Here is a 16894-nt window from a genome sequence, read left to right on the forward strand (position 1 = left end):
AGGGATGGGAGATGGCGGAGCATGGCAGCAGAGTCTGAGCCATCGAATCCTCCTCTTCCTTGCTGTTGCTGTCACTGAGATCCTTTCGATTGTGTGTATCGCTGTCACTGGGATCATTTCAATTGCCAATCCTTGGGTCCACTGCTTCTTCCTTACCCCGCACTGCCAGCTCTGAGTAGGCTGGCTGGGTAACTCACACTCCCAACTCACCTACCAGCCCTTGGGTAGGGACCATGAAGCATATGAAGCTAGAGTTCCCCACCCTCCCATAGTGCAAAGAAGATGCCGAGGAATGGACCTGTGAGATGAGAGATGTAGGAAATTTTACCCGGTTTGTTTTTAGGCCCATATTCTATGGCTATGAAAAGCAAGGTCTGAGCTTTAGGTTAGGTTCACCAAGTAAATATTAACCAACTTTTCTGAGCTACCTATACTGCAGAAACATGGAATAACCCATATAATATGCATATGACAAAATATTGAAGCAAACTTTATTAAGCCAAACTTTCAGCAATTATTTAGATATTTAGTCTTGGATATTGCAGATTATCCAGTTGAAAATATAATGTTTTTTTCCCATGACTAAAGAGTTTATTGATGGGAGCTTTCAAACTGAAGGAAAAGTTCTTATTCATGGAAATACATGGATCTCCACGAGTGCTGCCCTTGTTATTGTAAACATTATGGAAATATTTGGAATGAAGTACAGAGATGCATTTGTTTATGTTCAAGAAAGAGGATTTTGTATTAATCCTAATGCTGGATTTGCCCATCAACTTCAGGAATATGAAGCCATCTTCTAGCAAAATTAACAATCCAGATGATGTCATTACTATAGATAGGAAAGTCATTACCTATTCATTCTGGTACCACAGGCAGTTTGAAGAGAACACATGAAGAAGATGATGATTCTGGAAATGTGCATGTGGTGACTGCACAGAACGGCTGACTCAAGAGCAATATGATGTGAATTTCTATTTGGGAAGGAGAAAATACTGAAGACAATAATAACATAAAATGGTCAAAAACAAGTAGTTTCTTTTCAATTATGTGTTGCTTCCAGACATGTTTCTCTGCAACTTATTGAGCAACATTTTAAGAAGATGTTGACAACGTAAGAATATGGAACCTTAAATAGAGCATGAGATTTTGTAGGTTTGCCCAGAGGGATGCCCCGATAAATCCCAGAGTGAATCCCCAAAAAATTGCAGAGTGATTTGATCAGTGAATTAAAAAGTATTTACAAAGTCCTGTTGGGGGAATGGCAAGAAAGGGGGAAAATTCAGCTTCCCCATGTGGAGAACTCCTGATATTCTCACAAGCAGTGGGGACAACCAATCAACAGGCTAAGCCCTCAATCCTGGAATTTGTTCGTATGAAACTTATCCCCGCAAAGGATAGACTAAGCCTACTTAATTTTAGGCCTAAGAGTCACCCCCAGAGAACCTCTTGTTGCTCAAATGTGGCCTCTCTCTTTCTTTCAGCCAACATGGCAAGCAAACTAACTGCCTCCCCCCACTGTACGTGGGACATGACTCCCAGGGGTGTAAACCTCTGTGGCAATATGGGACAGAAATCCTAGAATGAGCTGGGACTCAGCATCTAGGGACTGAGAAAGCCTTCTTGACTGAAAGGGGGAGAGAGAAATGAGACAAAATAAAGTATCATTGACTGAGAGATTTCAAACAGAGTTGAGAGGTTATCCTGGAGGTTATTCTTATGCATTATATAGATATCCCTTTTTAGATAAAGGTGTATTAGACTAGAGGAAAGTGCCTGAAACTGTAGAGCTGTGTTCCAGCAGCCATGTGTCTTGAAGCTATAATGATATAGCTTTTGCAATGTGACTGTAATTGTGAAAACCTTGTGTCTGATGCTCCTTTTATCTATGGTATAGACAGATGAGTAAAAAGTATGAATTAAAAATAAATGAATAATAGGGGAAACAAATGTTAAATTGGATAAATGGAAATACTGGCCGTCAATGAGAATGAGAGGCGGGGTAAGGGGTATGGTATTTATGAATTTTTCCTTTTCGTTTCTTTTTCTGGAATGATGCAAATGTTGTAAGAAATGATCATGGTGATGAATACACAACTATGTGATGATATTGTGAAATGCTGATTGTATGCCATGTATGGAATATTTGTATGTTAAGAATACTTGTGTTTGATGCCCTACGCTCGTATCAGATTCTGGCCGGGTCGTTCTCTTCTCACGCTGCGTCTTTTTTTCGTGACTGAGAAGATGACAGCGCAGCCATCCAAATCGTTGCTGTTTGTATGTCTGGGTAACATTTGTCCGTCACCCATTGCTGAAGCAGTTTTCAGAAAACTTGTAACTGATCAAAATATTTCAGATAATTGGAGGATAGTAGTGCCGCAACATCAACTTATGAGCTAGGAAACCCTCCTGATTATCAAGGGCAAAATTGCATGAAGGAGCATGATATTCCTGAGAATCATGTTGCCTGGCAGATTACCAAAGAAGACTTTGCCACGTTTGTTTATACACAGTGTATGGATGAAAGCAATCTGAGAGATTTGAATAGAAAAGCTAGTGAAGTTAAAAACTGCAAAGCAAAAATTGAACTACTGGGGAGCTATGATCCACAAAAACAACTTATTATTGAAGATCCTTATTATGGGAATGACGCGGACTTTGAGAATGTGTACCAGCAGTGTGTTAGGTGCTGCAAAGCACTTTTGGAGAAGTCACAGTAAAGCTGCAGCCATTCATTGCTGAGGGCCAACAGTGATTAACATCTTACAGTGATGTTCTAGGTTTTTCAATTAGTATGTTAAAAGTGTAATGTTTCATAGCTCAAGGCCACAACTTTTTTTTTCAATTGACTTGTTTATCTTAAAAAATAATTGTAGCTGGAAATCAATGTTATGTTTGCAGAAAAATTAATAAAATTCTCTGATTGAGCTTATGGGGTACATTAAATGTTCTTAAACAAATTGGACCTCTTCTCTTGCCCCGATTACAAAAATATGAAACAAACAAAATTTTAAAAGTAGAACAAACAAAAAAGTTGAACCTCAAAATACAATGTTTTGTAACAATCATTTCTTTTCAAGTGTTTAACCTTAAGGTACTATCCAGTGACAGTTTCCTTCTAATATGCTTAATTGGGATCTTAGTAAATAAGTAAACATCACTTTCAGGCCCCAGTCAATAATTGAGCCCTTTGAGACTTTTAAATAATCTACCTCTTTATTAAACCAATATGTGTAAGTTGATGGACAAATGTCTTCTCTTTACCTATACTACCTCTTTTCTTTTACCCCAGGGCCTTTTATTGAATTACGTACTACCCTTGTTATAGGGTTTCACAATCTCTTGATTGTAAGTATTTTGATTCACACATACCCAGAGTGCTCATTTGAATGTTAAAAGGAGAGGAAATAGAATAATTTATGGAGTAAATCTTTAGCATTAGTCTTAATTTTTCTTATCTACTTTATTTCATGAGGAAATCAACTTTTTGCCCCCACTTGGACCATGTTGCCTCTGAAAATTTAATTTTATCCAGAAAGGACACTGTATGCTGTTTCATCGTATGCTCACTTTGACAAATGTGTCTGCTTTATGTGCACGTATAACCCAAATGTCAAATATTATATACTGGCTTATATGGGAAAAAAATAGTTTAAGAAGCTAGAAAAAGAGAATTCTATTATACTGAAGTCCTTAAAGATGTGTCGTGTTCTTTTATCAGTGTTTCATTTCTAGGTAATTACTGTGTACTCTGAGATAACTGTAATTTCAAATTCATTTGGCTATATAGCAGAAAAGGTTTTCAAAATAAACTGGGGAGTATAAAAATACAATTGAGATGTAAAAAAAATGAATGCTTCTGTTTGTATGTTGTTTATCAATAAAAATACTGAAAAAAAAAAAATAAAACCCATTCCTCCTTTGTTACAATACAAGTATCTCCTGGCTTTATGTCTTGGGCAGTAAAAGAAGAGTTGCTCTCTTAATTTCTAGAATGAATCCTTGCCTCATTTCAGATATTTGATGCATGCCAGAGTTTGGCTTAAGCTAATCTTTTTATAGGATTATCATCCTCTTTGTCTCTGCTCGTTATTTTTGTTAATCTCCTATATTCAGGATGCCTGAAGAGTCCCACACATCCTGAACTCTATAGGGATAAAGTTGTCCTTGGTTGTCCAGCATTGGCCAAAGTCTTCAAGAGAAAATAAGATAAAAGCAGACCATTTATAACTTTGCTGTCTTTTCTCTCCCTTTGTTTTTTTTCTCTTCCAGACTTTCAGTTCCAGATCTCACTCCAAATATTGGGCTTTTCTGGTACTTCTTTGCAGAGATGTTTGAGCACTTCAGCCTCTTCTTTGTCTGTGTGTTTCAGATCAACGTCTTCTTCTACACCATCCCCTTAGCCATAAAGCTAAAGTAAGTGATGGGATCTTCTACTTCTTTGTCTACAGAACTATCTGAAGACCCCCTAGCCTCTTGTAGCCTTACATGTGCCCTTCAAACTGGGAACATTTGCTCTTGGGTTTATGCCATCTTTGTCTGAGGAACCTAGCCCTCGATTGCCTCAGTTGCAAATGGCCATAGCAGCAATAGTCATACAGTGTAGGTTGTGGAGAGGATGCTTTGTAGCCCAACATTGCCCTTGGCCTCACTTTAAGGTTCTTGAGCCTACATTGTTGCTGACCATCCCAGCGAATGGTTTGGGTCAGTTTGGTCAGGTTGGCCATTTTGAACAAGAGCAGGGGTTGGGGAGTGTCTTAGGAAGAAGTGGATCTGGTTGGGCATTGTCCACGGTCCACTGACAGTTTGTGCAAGGACACTGAGGATGCATTAGTTGGGAGATGGGCCACCTGCAGGTCTATTTAAACTTCTGATCAGTTTCCCTCAAAAAAATTTGCGTGTGGTCTCACTTCTGCTATGTAAGAGAGCCAGTATATTGAGCACTGCTCCATCCCAGGCACCTTTCCAGGCTCTCTGATAAACGTAATCATACTTAACCCTGCCAAAAATTCTTCAAGGTAGGCATTATTTTATTATCAGCATCCCCACTGTATAATTGAGGAAGTTGATGTTCAGAAAGGTGAAATGCTTTTCCTAGTGTCATACAGTTAGTAAGCTGTGGGAGCTGGGATTCTAACCCAGATTTGTCTGGCTCCAGAGTCTATGCTCATTTCCTGTACCATGCCAAGCTCCATCAGCTTGTAGCAGCCCTGGAAGCAGTTCTGTTATCCTAGCTTCAGTGAAGGGAAATAGGGCACAGATAGGTTCCGACCTGCTTAAACTTGGAGGAGAGTTGATTTAGGTTTCAAGAGCTTTGTTTCTGTGCACTAACCCTCCTACCATTCTCCTTGGCGAGTGCACTAGTGCACATGGTTCCCACTCTGAAAAAGCTCTGAGCTGATGTTTTCTTCCACTGGCACAGCTGTGGCCTGGCAACTGTCACAAAGCCATCCTTCCTTGGCCTGGCAGTCTTAAGAACTCAGGTACCCTTGCCCAGCCAAGCTTGCCAGCTTCCCTGTCCCTGTTCTGGCCAGACATAGCCACTAGGCTGAGAAGCAAGGAGGTCAAACACCTTTACTCACTCTTTGTACATCACTAGCAGCTTCTATTGTCTCTGTGTGATAGGCCACAGATAGTACCTGGGTAGACAATAACACTAGGTTAATGTGACACCACCCCCCAGCCCTGGCAGAGGATGGTTGAAGGGTAGAGGATATGAAGAAATCTGATTTTCCCCACTGGTGCCCTCCTCTGCCTGGATTAGAATCTCCACCAAAATTCTCCAGCTCTTCTCTGGTTTTGCTTCTAGCAGCAGCTTTGTGGGAATAGAGCCCATTAGGTCACCTCTCTCCCATGCTGTGTTGCCAGATGTTTTAGTCTCAGTGTTTTTTGTCACTGCATTTTCAGTGGCTTTTCCATAGAAATGATGTAGCTGTTACCAACTACTTAAAAAGCTCAAAACCAGTAATTTGGACTGTATAGGAAGATGTTGAAGATGTTCTCTGAGCTAGCCGAACTTTTCTTCAAAGATTTAGGACTGTGAGACTTTGCCAAGCTGTTTCTGAGACATTTGTTGTGTAGCACTGCTGGAGAGTTTGGGGTGTGTACATGTTTGCCTCTACATCTCAGATTTATACCTACTGAGTCACCCTGAACTTTGACCTGCAAGGCAAGAATTTCATTAACCTCTGAAGAAAACCCTCATGAGCTGGGCATCCAGGTACTGTACAGAAGTAGGCCACATGTAGCTGAGGAAGGTAGTAAGTCTGGCCGCCTCCTGTTTACTTCCCTTCTGTCCTTGGTCAGATCCTAGGGGAGCACTGAGTGACTGAGCTCCTCAGACCTTCCCCTGACCTGTGAAATATGTTAAGCACTCAGAAGAACAGTAGTGTTAGTGGTTAGGAGCTCTGGAGACAGACACCTTCATTGCTTCCTAACTTGCTTAGTGAACTCACTTGACATCTTTGAACCTCAATTTCCTCTTCTGTAAAATGTGAATGATAGTACTGCCTACCTTGAGGGTTAGTTGAGGTATTGTGAGGATCCCATGAGCAAATGGCCTAGCACAAAACTTACCACTGAGTAAGGGTTCTAGAAATGGTAACCATTATGATAATTTTTTAGTTTAAGTTAATGAAAACTCTACTTCTAGCTTTTAAGGCCAGAAAAGCTGCATCCAGCATTGAGTTCTCTTTCTGGAAAGGAACTCACTCTAGCCAAGGTCTACAGGACTCACTTACCATATTGTCAGAGTGAAAAAACCGTCAGCAAGGAGTTATTTCCTGCCTTGGGTCCAGTTGTCAGAGGAGCTTCTGGCAAGGGAGGCAGCCTAATTACTCTGGCAAGCAGTCATTTAAACCTAGTAATTCAGAATGCTGACTTTGTTTTCTTCCTCGGGTGGTTTCCTGAGAGAAGGCCTGGAGCTGGTAGAGGCAGAGGAGGGGTTGACTGATAGGTAATGTCTCTGTGGGCTGTTTTTGTAGCACTTGATGGGCCCTTCTCACCAGTTCTGGGCATTTTTGGGTCCCTGAAGTTTGGGCCTGGCTCCTCTGTCCACTTGCTTAAGGAAGCACAACCAGCCCCTGCCTGAAGTCCCCTGAGGAGTGTCCTTGAGTTTGAGGGACAGGGTCAGAAATCTCTGGGGTAGACTTTGTACCCAACTGATCTCTGCATGTCTGTCTGTTTTCCCTGTTGTTCCCAGAGAGCACCCCATGTTCTTCATGTTCATCCAGATTGCCATCATCTCCATCTTCAAATCCTACCCAACAGTGGGGGATGTGGCCCTCTACATGGCCTTCTTCCCTGTGTGGAACCATCTCTACAGATGTGAGTACTCCTGCCTCTAACCCTCTGGTGGGAAATGTGTGTCAGCCTGGCTCCTGAGGGGAAAGGCATCAGTAGGTCTTTGCTGGGCATCTTCTGAGCTAACAGTACCAGGAGAGAGGCAGTGATTTAAGACACAATATCTGCCCCCTAGGTGCTTATGGACTAGTAATGAAAATGAAAATAACTGCTACTTATTCAGTCCTTACTGTGAAACCTGTCACTGTGGTTCTAAGAATATTACACACATTCTCACATTTTATCTTCACACCTGCCTTTGAGGAAGGTATCCCTATTTTGCAGAAAACTGAGGTGGGGGAAGGGAAAGCCACTTTTTCAAGGTCACAGGGCTGATAAGTAGAAGAACTGGGATTAGAATCCAGGTCTGTGAGCCTCTAGCCAGCACTGTTCAGTAGAACTGTCTGTGGTGATGGAAGTGTCCTATATATCTGTGCATCCAATAGGGTAGCTACTAGTGCAACTGAGAATTTGAATTTTTAATTTTAATTAAATTTAAGAAGACACTTGTGGCTAAGTGGCTACTGTATTGGACGATGCAACACTAATCCTTAGTGTTTGAATCACTCCCCAGTACTGCACTCAAAGGTTAATAGAAGACTCATGGGCACTAACCTTCCTGCTTACCATAAAGACCCCTTTACGCTCTAACCATCCCTTTCTCAGAAGATGGCATAGCGGTGATCTAGTTGTGGTCCCCTCGGCCAACTCTTAGCCCTCTGTGGTGGGTTATTTTCAGTGTCTGTGGGCTCCCTTAGGGCTGAGACCATGACACATTTGCTTCAGTATTCCCAATACCCAATATTAATCCTGACACATGGTAGGAACTTAGCAAATGTGTAGGGGGTGGATTTTCTTTTAAACCTTCATAATAAAGAGGCAGTGTCAGTGGCCTAATACTAGATTCTGTAAATGAAAATGGGAAGCGAGCTGTTGAACTTTCCTTGCCTGTGCATCAAGGTGTCAAGAATGAATGCAAGTAACTAAAGCAAAAAATGTTTATTTGGTACAAAATTTATATTTTGACTAGTGCACCTCCTAATATAACTTATGTGGACAGCTTAATTGAACACCATGAGTACATGGAACCTTGAGTAGGGCATGAGATTTTGTTGGTTTGTCCAGAGTGATGCCCCGATAAATTTCAGAGTGATTTGAACAGTGAATAAAAAAGTATTTGCAAAGTCCCCTTCAGGGAATAGTGAGAAAGGGGAAAAATTCAACTTCCCCAAGTTGAATTCTTAATATTCTCACAAGCAGTGCAGGCAACCAAAGCTATAGGCTGAGCCCCCAATCTTGGGGTTTGTTCATATGAAACTTAACCCCACAAAGGATAGGTCAAGCCTCCTTAAAATTAGGCCTAAGAGTCACCGCCAAGAGAACCTCTTTTGTTGCTCGGATGTGGCTTCTCTCTCCAGCCAACACAACAAGCAAACTCACCACCCTCCCCCTATCTATGTGGGACATGACTCCCAGGGGTGTGGACTTTCCTGGCCACGTGGGACAGAAATCCTGGAATGAGCTGAGACTCTGCATCAAGGGATTGAGAAAACCCCTAGAATGAGCTGAGACTCAGCATCAAGGGATTGAGAAAACCTTCTCGACCAAAAGGGAGAAGAGTGAAATGAGACAAAATAAAGTGTCAATGGCTGAGAAATTCCAAACAGAGTCAAGAGGTTATCATGGAGGTTATTCTTACGCATTACATAGATATCACCTTGTTAGTCAAGATGTGGAGAGGCTGGAGGGAACTGCCTGAAAATGTGGAGCTGTGTTCCAGTAGCCATGTTTCTTGAAGATGATTGTATAATGATATAGCTTTCACAATGTGACTGTGTGATTGTGAAAACCTTGTGTCTCATGCTCCTTTTATCTACCTTATCAACAGATGAGTAAAACATATGGAATAAAGATGAATAATAGGGGGAACAAATGTTAAAATAAATTTAGATTGAAATGCTGGTGATCAGTGAGGGGGAAGGATGGGGGTATGGTATGTATGATTTTTTTTCTGTTTTCATTTTATTTCTTTTTCTGAATAGATGCAAATGTTCTAAGAAATGATCATAATGATGAATATGCAGCTATGTGATGATATTGTGAATTGCTGATTGTATATTTAGAACGGAATGATCAAAAGTTAAGAATGTTTGCGTTTGGTGTTTTTTGGTATTTAAAAAAAATAAAAATAACTTAATTAAAAAAAAAGAATGAATGCAAGTAAAATTTTAAAAAAAAGAAAATCGCCATAGATGTGAGGGTCTAACTTCTGAAATCTAAATTTGATGCCATTGGTATATCAGGCAGGAAAAAGAAATAAAAGGCATCTATATTGGAAAAAAAACAAAAACGAATGAATGAATGCAGGGAGTGCAGGTTTCAGAGGAAGTGAGTCTTTGTTGTTGTTTTGGGCTTTCTGGGTGTCAACCAGGAAGTGAAACTGACCAGCTGCCAGCAATAAGCCTCTGAGCAAAGGTAAGAGTGAACCTCTGAGCAAAAGTAAACAACTGAGTGGGCAAGCCAGGTCTGCTCTTGCAGGTGGTGCCCTGGTAGGCAGTGACCAGTCCAACCTGACTGGGAGGAGGAAGTGGCATCAGTTACCTGTGACATCCTCATTGCAAAGACAAGAATCACCCAGGCCATCAGTCTCAGAGTCAGTTTGTGGTCCTACAAAAAAAGTGGCCAGTAACAAATCCCAAGACTACTGCCAACATGTAGACAAACCCCAGTTTGTGACAGGGTGACTATCAGGGATATTGATCTTCATTTTCCAAAAGCTCTTAGCTCATCTGTCTTACGCAGAACATTTCCCCCTAGGTTAATATCTTTTTTTTTTCTTTTGCATGGGCAGGCGAGAATTCTGCCATGGAGGCACCATCGCACTGCCCTAGGTTAATATCTTTTATTCCATATTGTGCTTCATCATCTTGAGCCAGACTCAGTATGACTCTTCCATTACTAGCTACATGTCCTTAAGCAAATCAGTTAACCTCTAAACCTCAGTTTTTTCATCTGTTAAATGGTGAGAATACCTTTCATGGGCATTTTAAGTTTCAGAAATATATATGTAAATTGAATTGTAGTTATAATGATCAATCATCAATAATAAATTATGCCGGGTGGTCTCCAGCATCATTTTGCTTGGTAGCCAGCAGAGCCATTGGAAGAAACACATTTCCAAACTTGAAATAAGCCATTTTATGCCTTCGGGGGCAACTTGGATGATCTAATAGATGCTGTTGCTGGCTGGCTGGGCAAGCAGTATACAGGTTCAGCTTATCTGAAGATCCAGCAGAGAGCAGTGTCTGCTTCTGTTCGCTGCCTGGTGTCTGCTACTCTTTCTGAGGCAGGGAATACTCATGCTTGGAGTACCTGTTTGGGGCATAATAACTTTGAGCCATTACTCTCAGCCAAGAGTAACTTTAGCTTGGTTCTTTATACCTATGAATAAAGACTATGAGAAGTCTTTAGGCCTAGGTTGAATATATTCATAATTTTAATATTAAGAATTCAGTTTAATCAGTTGCCAGTGCTAACATGCCTGCACCCACATGTACCTTTTTTTTTTTTTCTGTACTAGTCAGTGAAGAGGAGAAGAGGAACAGGGACCCTTTTATGAGCGTGGGATCTAGACAATGAACTCTCTAGTGCTTGGGGCCAGGATAAATCATACCTACACACAAGTGTGGTGTTAGGGAAAAGCCTGCTGGCAGAGTGGGTTCCAGCCTGCCCTGGTCCATTTGAGAGACCCATTTACCAAAGAGCTGGATTGTGTGTGTGTATTTAATCAATTATAACATAGCGATAAAAGAATATTGATCAAAATACATATAAATTATAATATACATATATGATATAATAAATGCCCATATACTTAGCACCTTATATAAGAAAGGGAATACCACCTTGACCTTTGAAGTTCCCAAACCCCCTCTCTGCCCCTCCTGTTGGTACAGGATGTTTCAAACAAAATTTTATTTCTGAATGCCTAAAGATCAGAGAGGGAAAGTGACTTGCCTAAGGTCCCACAGTTTATCATAGTGGAACCAGAGATTGGATAAGCTATCCAATGATGGAGTGGGGTGTCCAATTCCATCTGGCCTAGGAAGTTTGATGGAGGGCAAATCCTTTTGTCTCATTAGGCCCTGGTCATCTCTTGACACCCCTGGAGCCCAGAACAAGCTGTCCTGTGCTCCAGGCCTCCAGCTTCATCTGCCCTGGCATATAGTTTTAATCCTCTGGTCTGTCAGCCAGCTCCAAGTTCCTACAAAGGTCACCACAGGCCAGACATCAGCTGGATGCTGGTGACAGCCCCCAAGCACATGGGAATGTAGCTTTGCTGCTCTTAGTGATTGCACCCAGAAGCCATATGTGCACCTCTCTCAGTGTCTTTGTACTCAGTCACCTTCCTGTCACCCTGTCTGAAATCCACAGTGACTGGAGGAATGGAACAAAGGTCTACCTGGGCTGTCCAGACCAGGAGAGTTTTATTTTAGGAATATTTTATATCCTTTTTTGGACTGTCCAGTGTATCAGAAAGCACCACTGAGGAATATAAATAGTAATGTTTGAGTGCAGGGATAGTAAATAGATTTTTTTTTTCCTTTTTTGAGGTTGTAAAATTATTTAATAATTATAATTCTCAGTGCAAATATCCCTTTTTCAGATATGTCTGGAAGGAGAGGTAGAGGCTTCCTGGAAGGTTTCAGAAAAGTTTGAGTCAGGGCTTTGACCTGTCATCTTTGAAAACCCAGAATTGAGTAAAATTTCAGATCACTAAAGAGGACCTTGGAAGCCCTCCAGACCAGTGTTCCCAAATTTTGGAATTTCACAGACCATTAAAATTAAAAAAAAAAAAATTGGATGACAGAATTGCTAACTTTATATTCTGCTGAAGATGTTGAAACAGTCAACCACCAGCTAGCTACCCCCATATCATAAAATAAAGGCTTTTTTAAACAATAGCAACAAAAGACATCTATCATTTCATAATAAAGAATGAACCTAAAATTGAAAACATTCAGCTTTAAAAGATATTATGAACCTTGTCCTGATTATTCTCACTTTGATACAGATCAGTAAAATCTCTGTGCAGGATTGGTAAGGGTCTGCAGCTTCTTATTTCTACGGTATCATAATCCAGCAGCTCTCAACCCTGGCTACATATTGGAATCGCCTGGGAAGGTTTTAAAAATATATTTTGAATGGCTCCAGGGCTGAGATGCAATCTCCTACGAGCCAGGTAGCTTCTGGTGGCTTAGAACACACCACGGCTTGTCGTCTGAGCCACAGGCCCATTGTGTGTACTGCCGGCCTAGCCCCGTCTCCTGTCCCACGACTGGTCCGGGAGGGTCCCCGCACCGTCTAGACTGCAGCCTGCCTAATGCGCCCACTGGGTCCGACCACACGCCGCAAGCGGGTGGTGTCGTGAGGTCTTGTCCGGCTTCGCGGTGGCCAGCGCGTCCAGGGCGTGGGTCGTGACCCCAAGTAGCTGGGAATCTAACTTTCCTGAACAAATGTAGATAAGCTTCCAGCTGATGGATCCACAGGCATTTATTGTGGTTGGGCCGGTGTTGAAAGTGGAGAAGTCCCTAAGAGGGTGGTGCGCATAGGTGGACCCCATGCTACAAGAATAGGGAAAAGTCCACGCAGACTCACACGGGCATACCTTCAAAGAGGATTTCTGTGGGGAAGGCCTCGATGTGGCCATTGTGACTACCTCAGACCAGAAAAGAATTTTGATTCTTTAGAGTCACTTATTTCAGCAATTCAAGGTGAAATTGTGGAAACTAAGAAAGGACTAGAATTACCAGAACATTTGGAACTCAAAGAAGACAATTTCTTCTAGGCTCCTAAAAGCAAAATAATGAATGGCCACTGCTGAAAAATCATCTTATTTATTCATTCACTGTTTTCTAATATTTCTCTACTGATAACTACACAGTCTTATGTTGGCTATATTTTAAAAATCAATCATCTTCCTATAACTATGAATTAATTTAAAAAGTATAACGTAAATTACTCTATTTATGCTTCAACTGTTAAATTAAACCCATCATGCCAGAGTACTAAAAAGATTCCTTTTAAAATCAAGATTCGTTTTTATGTAATATGTTGATTAAAAACTTGTTCAGGGTGGGCAGTGGTGGCTCAGTGGCAGAGTCCTTGCCTGCTGTGCTGTTGACCCGGGTTTGATTCCTGGTTGCTACCCATATCAAAAAAACAAAAAAACGCTCAAAGCTTTCTAAAATGTACCACTATAAAGGCCTTAAAGTTTCTTATGATGGAAATGAAACATATAAGTGTGGGTAAAAGGCATATCACTAGTTTGAGATGAGATATATAATTCTTATGGTAAAATACCAGTATATATGTACTTGAAAAGCATGTACTGCTAAACAGAGAAGGCATGTAGAAATAAATGCATTAAACAGAGGTTTGGTAGTTTTTTGTAAACCTAAGTGGAAAAATACAGACTTTGTATTTTTGATAATTGTATATTGATTTTTTTTGCATTAATAAATTTTATTCTAGACATGAAGACCTGTGAAATTTCATTTCACTTATTTCCTTCATGAGGGAAATCACTGTACTCTGTTCCATTTCTGTATAGACAGACATTCCTCAATTCTAAATGGTTTGGACTCCCTCCTTCCACCATTTTTTTTGTTTGTATTTTAAGACAAATTAAAATGAGTATTTTTCAGATATGTTCTCATTTTTGTCAGATAACACTTTTCTCCTTTTTAAGAGGAGATATTCTTGTTCTTCAACATTTTTCTTAATTCTTGATTGGTTCTGTTTTCCTTTAAATGATTGTCAGTATCGAGTTTTTGTTTGTTTTTCATTTAGAAGAGCTTACAACTGTACACTTACAAGAGGTTGAGTCTCTTTACCGTTCCATCCTTTCACTACATGGGCAATGATTGCCATGCATATCTGCATTGAACTTTTAGAAAAGAAAAAAAATTTAGGTTTCTTCAATATTTAATTGAACATATAAGCAGTTCATTTATACATACCAGTTTCTTAAAGAACACAAAATGTTTGGTATTCCCCTCCCCTGAAACTATTTAAGAGTCAGTTAAAACTTCGAAAGAGCGTGAAAGTTATTTTCGAGTAATGATATTCTTGAGAAAATCTGAACTCTACAGTTGTGTATGTTTAAGACCAGTCTAAAGAGTGCCTGTAGCTTGAAGGAAAAGCATAAATAATATAGTTCTAGTTAGATTAAAAAATATATATATATAGTACAGTCTCTGAGCCCCACCCTTGGAGACTTATTTAATTGATCTGGTTGGGGCATGGGCAACTGTATTTTGTTAAACTCCCTGGGTGATTCCAATGTGCAGCAAGTTTGAGAGCAACTGTGTGCTCTAAAGATTCTGATTTAATTGGTCCTGATGGGACCCAGGCATCTGTATTTCTTTAAAGCTTCCAGATGATTTTATTGTGCAATCAAAGTTGAGAATCATGTCTGTAATGTCATGTCAATCTCCCTTTTGGTGTATATATATATATAGTATTTCTACCAAGCAGCTGTACAATTGAGGCAAGCAGGCCTTAATTTTTGGACAGCTCTGACTTGGTAGAAGGAACTTCCAAATGATCAGGATCAGAGAGAGAAAGGGAACTTCTGTATGCTAAGTATCTGCTGTGAACCAGGCCCAGTGTTAAATTCGTTTTAAAAAGATACTCTGAGTAATTTATTTTAAGTAATATATAATAGTTTTTTAAAAATACAATAAAGTTTAAAAAAAGAAATAGAAATAGCATCTAGTCCTACTGTCAGATAACCCCTGTTGAATTAAAAGGAAAAAAAAAGCACAGTGAGGTAGGCAGAATAATGTTTTCCCCAAAATATCTACATCTCAAGTCCCAGAAACCTGTGAATGTAGTAATTTACATGGTAAAAGGGACTTTGAAGATGTGATTACATTAAGGACCGTCAGATGGAGAGCTAGCCTGGATTATCCTAATGTAATGGACCTAATATAATCACAAGCATCCTTAAAGAGTGAACACGGGAAGTAGAAGAGGAGGTCAGACTGAGGTGATGTGGGAAACCTCAGCCTAGCCTTGCTGACTTTGAAGATGGGGGGGTGGTGTCATGAGCTGAAGAACACAGGCAGCTTCTAGAAACTGGAAAAGGCAAGGAAATGGATTCTTAGAACCTTCAGAAGGAATGCAGCCCTACTGATACCTTGATTTTAGACCAGTGAGACCCATTTCAGACTCCTGACCTCTGTCTTGCAGGGCCATCAGAGCAAGGATAGGGTTCTGGAGAGAGTTGGCACAGGGCTAACTGTGACTCTTTCTCATTGCAGTCCTGCGAAACATCTTTATCCTTGCCTGCATCATTATCGTCTGTTCCCTGCTCTTCCCTGTTCTGTGGCACCTCTGGATTTATGCAGGAAGTGCCAACTCTAATTTCTACTATGCCATCACCTTGACCTTCAATGTTGGGCAGGTAAGAATCGAGGGCAGCATGGGGGTGGGGTGCTCAAACATTCAACCCAAACCCTAGGGTTTTGGACATCAGTGAAGAAGAGAGTTTCTCCCCTCAGGTTGCTTTCAGTCCAAAAGGAAAGAAAGGGAAAAAAAGTGCATTAACATTGAATTCTCACAGCAATCCTATGAAATAGTGTTATCCTTTATTTGTGTATATACAAACAGGGAACTGAGGCTTACAGAGGTTGTTTCTTGCCCAAGGTCATTGGAAGAGCCAAGAACCAAATTTGGGCAAGTCCTTATTTCTGAGCTCACCCTCTTAACCTTTCTGGAACAGTGCCTGGTGTGCACAGCACCTATGGTGAGTGCACCAAGTGAGGGAGGGAGGGGCAGGGACAAGGGGAGGAGAGACTTTCCTGATTTCCAGGACAGCAGGAGTCAAGACAGGAAAATGAGAAGTAGTATGGTCTAGCTGTTGGCTCAAGTCTAGAGCATAGCCTCTGAGGCCTGGAGTAGTGAGAGAAGAGGCGTGGTGGTCAGAGGAACTTGGACATTCTCTCACAGGAAGGCCTCTATAGGGCAGTGATTTCTAAGCATTGGAATCACTGGGGGTGGGGGTTTGTTAAGACACAGATTCCCTGATCACACTCCTAGAGATATTAATTCAATAGATGTGGAATATAGGGTTGTTCTAGTTTGCTAGTTTATAGTTCTAAGGCTGAGAAGATGTCCCAATTAAAACAAGTCTATAGAAATGTCTAATCTAAGGCATCCAGAGAAAGATACCTTGGTTCAAGAAGGCCAGTGAAGTTCATGGTTTCTCTCTCATCTGGAAAATCATGTGGTGAACATGGCATCATTGGCTAGCTTCCTCTCCGGCATCCTGTTTCATGAAGGTCCTATTTTCCTTCTTCATCTCCAAAGGTCTCTGGCTGATGGACTCTGCTTCTTGTGGCTACATTGTTCTGCTGTCTTAGAATCTCCTGCAGTCTCCAAAATGTTTCCTCTTTTATAGGATTCCAGTAAACTAATCAAGACCCACCCAAATCTCCACCTAATCCAGTTTAACAACCACTCTTGATTGAGTCACATCTCCAGG

The 16894-nt window shown here is 40.8% G+C and overlaps 1 protein-coding gene and 1 pseudogene across 6 annotated transcripts in view; both read left to right on the forward strand.

Moving 5' to 3' along the window:
• Positions 1-16894, forward strand: part of PIGU (phosphatidylinositol glycan anchor biosynthesis class U) — a 156409-nt gene that overhangs the window by 125409 nt on the left and 14106 nt on the right. For 5 of the 6 annotated variants that reach the window (XM_077170863.1, XM_077170855.1, XM_077170873.1 and 2 more), the window contains 3 exons: positions 4276-4419; positions 7205-7329; positions 15672-15814. In XM_077170863.1, the coding sequence (XP_077026978.1) occupies positions 4276-4419; positions 7205-7329; positions 15672-15814 (412 nt within the window). Of the gene's footprint in view, positions 1-4275; positions 4420-7204; positions 7330-15671; positions 15815-16056; positions 16157-16894 lie in introns of all 6 variants that reach the window. The other variant, XR_013179694.1, reaches the window with a different exon arrangement.
• Positions 893-4248, forward strand: LOC143642391 (low molecular weight phosphotyrosine protein phosphatase pseudogene; annotated as a pseudogene).

Source organism: Tamandua tetradactyla, chromosome 1 (genome assembly GCF_023851605.1).
Source record: "Tamandua tetradactyla isolate mTamTet1 chromosome 1, mTamTet1.pri, whole genome shotgun sequence".
In the NCBI taxonomy this organism is placed as follows: Eukaryota; Metazoa; Chordata; class Mammalia; order Pilosa; family Myrmecophagidae; genus Tamandua; species Tamandua tetradactyla.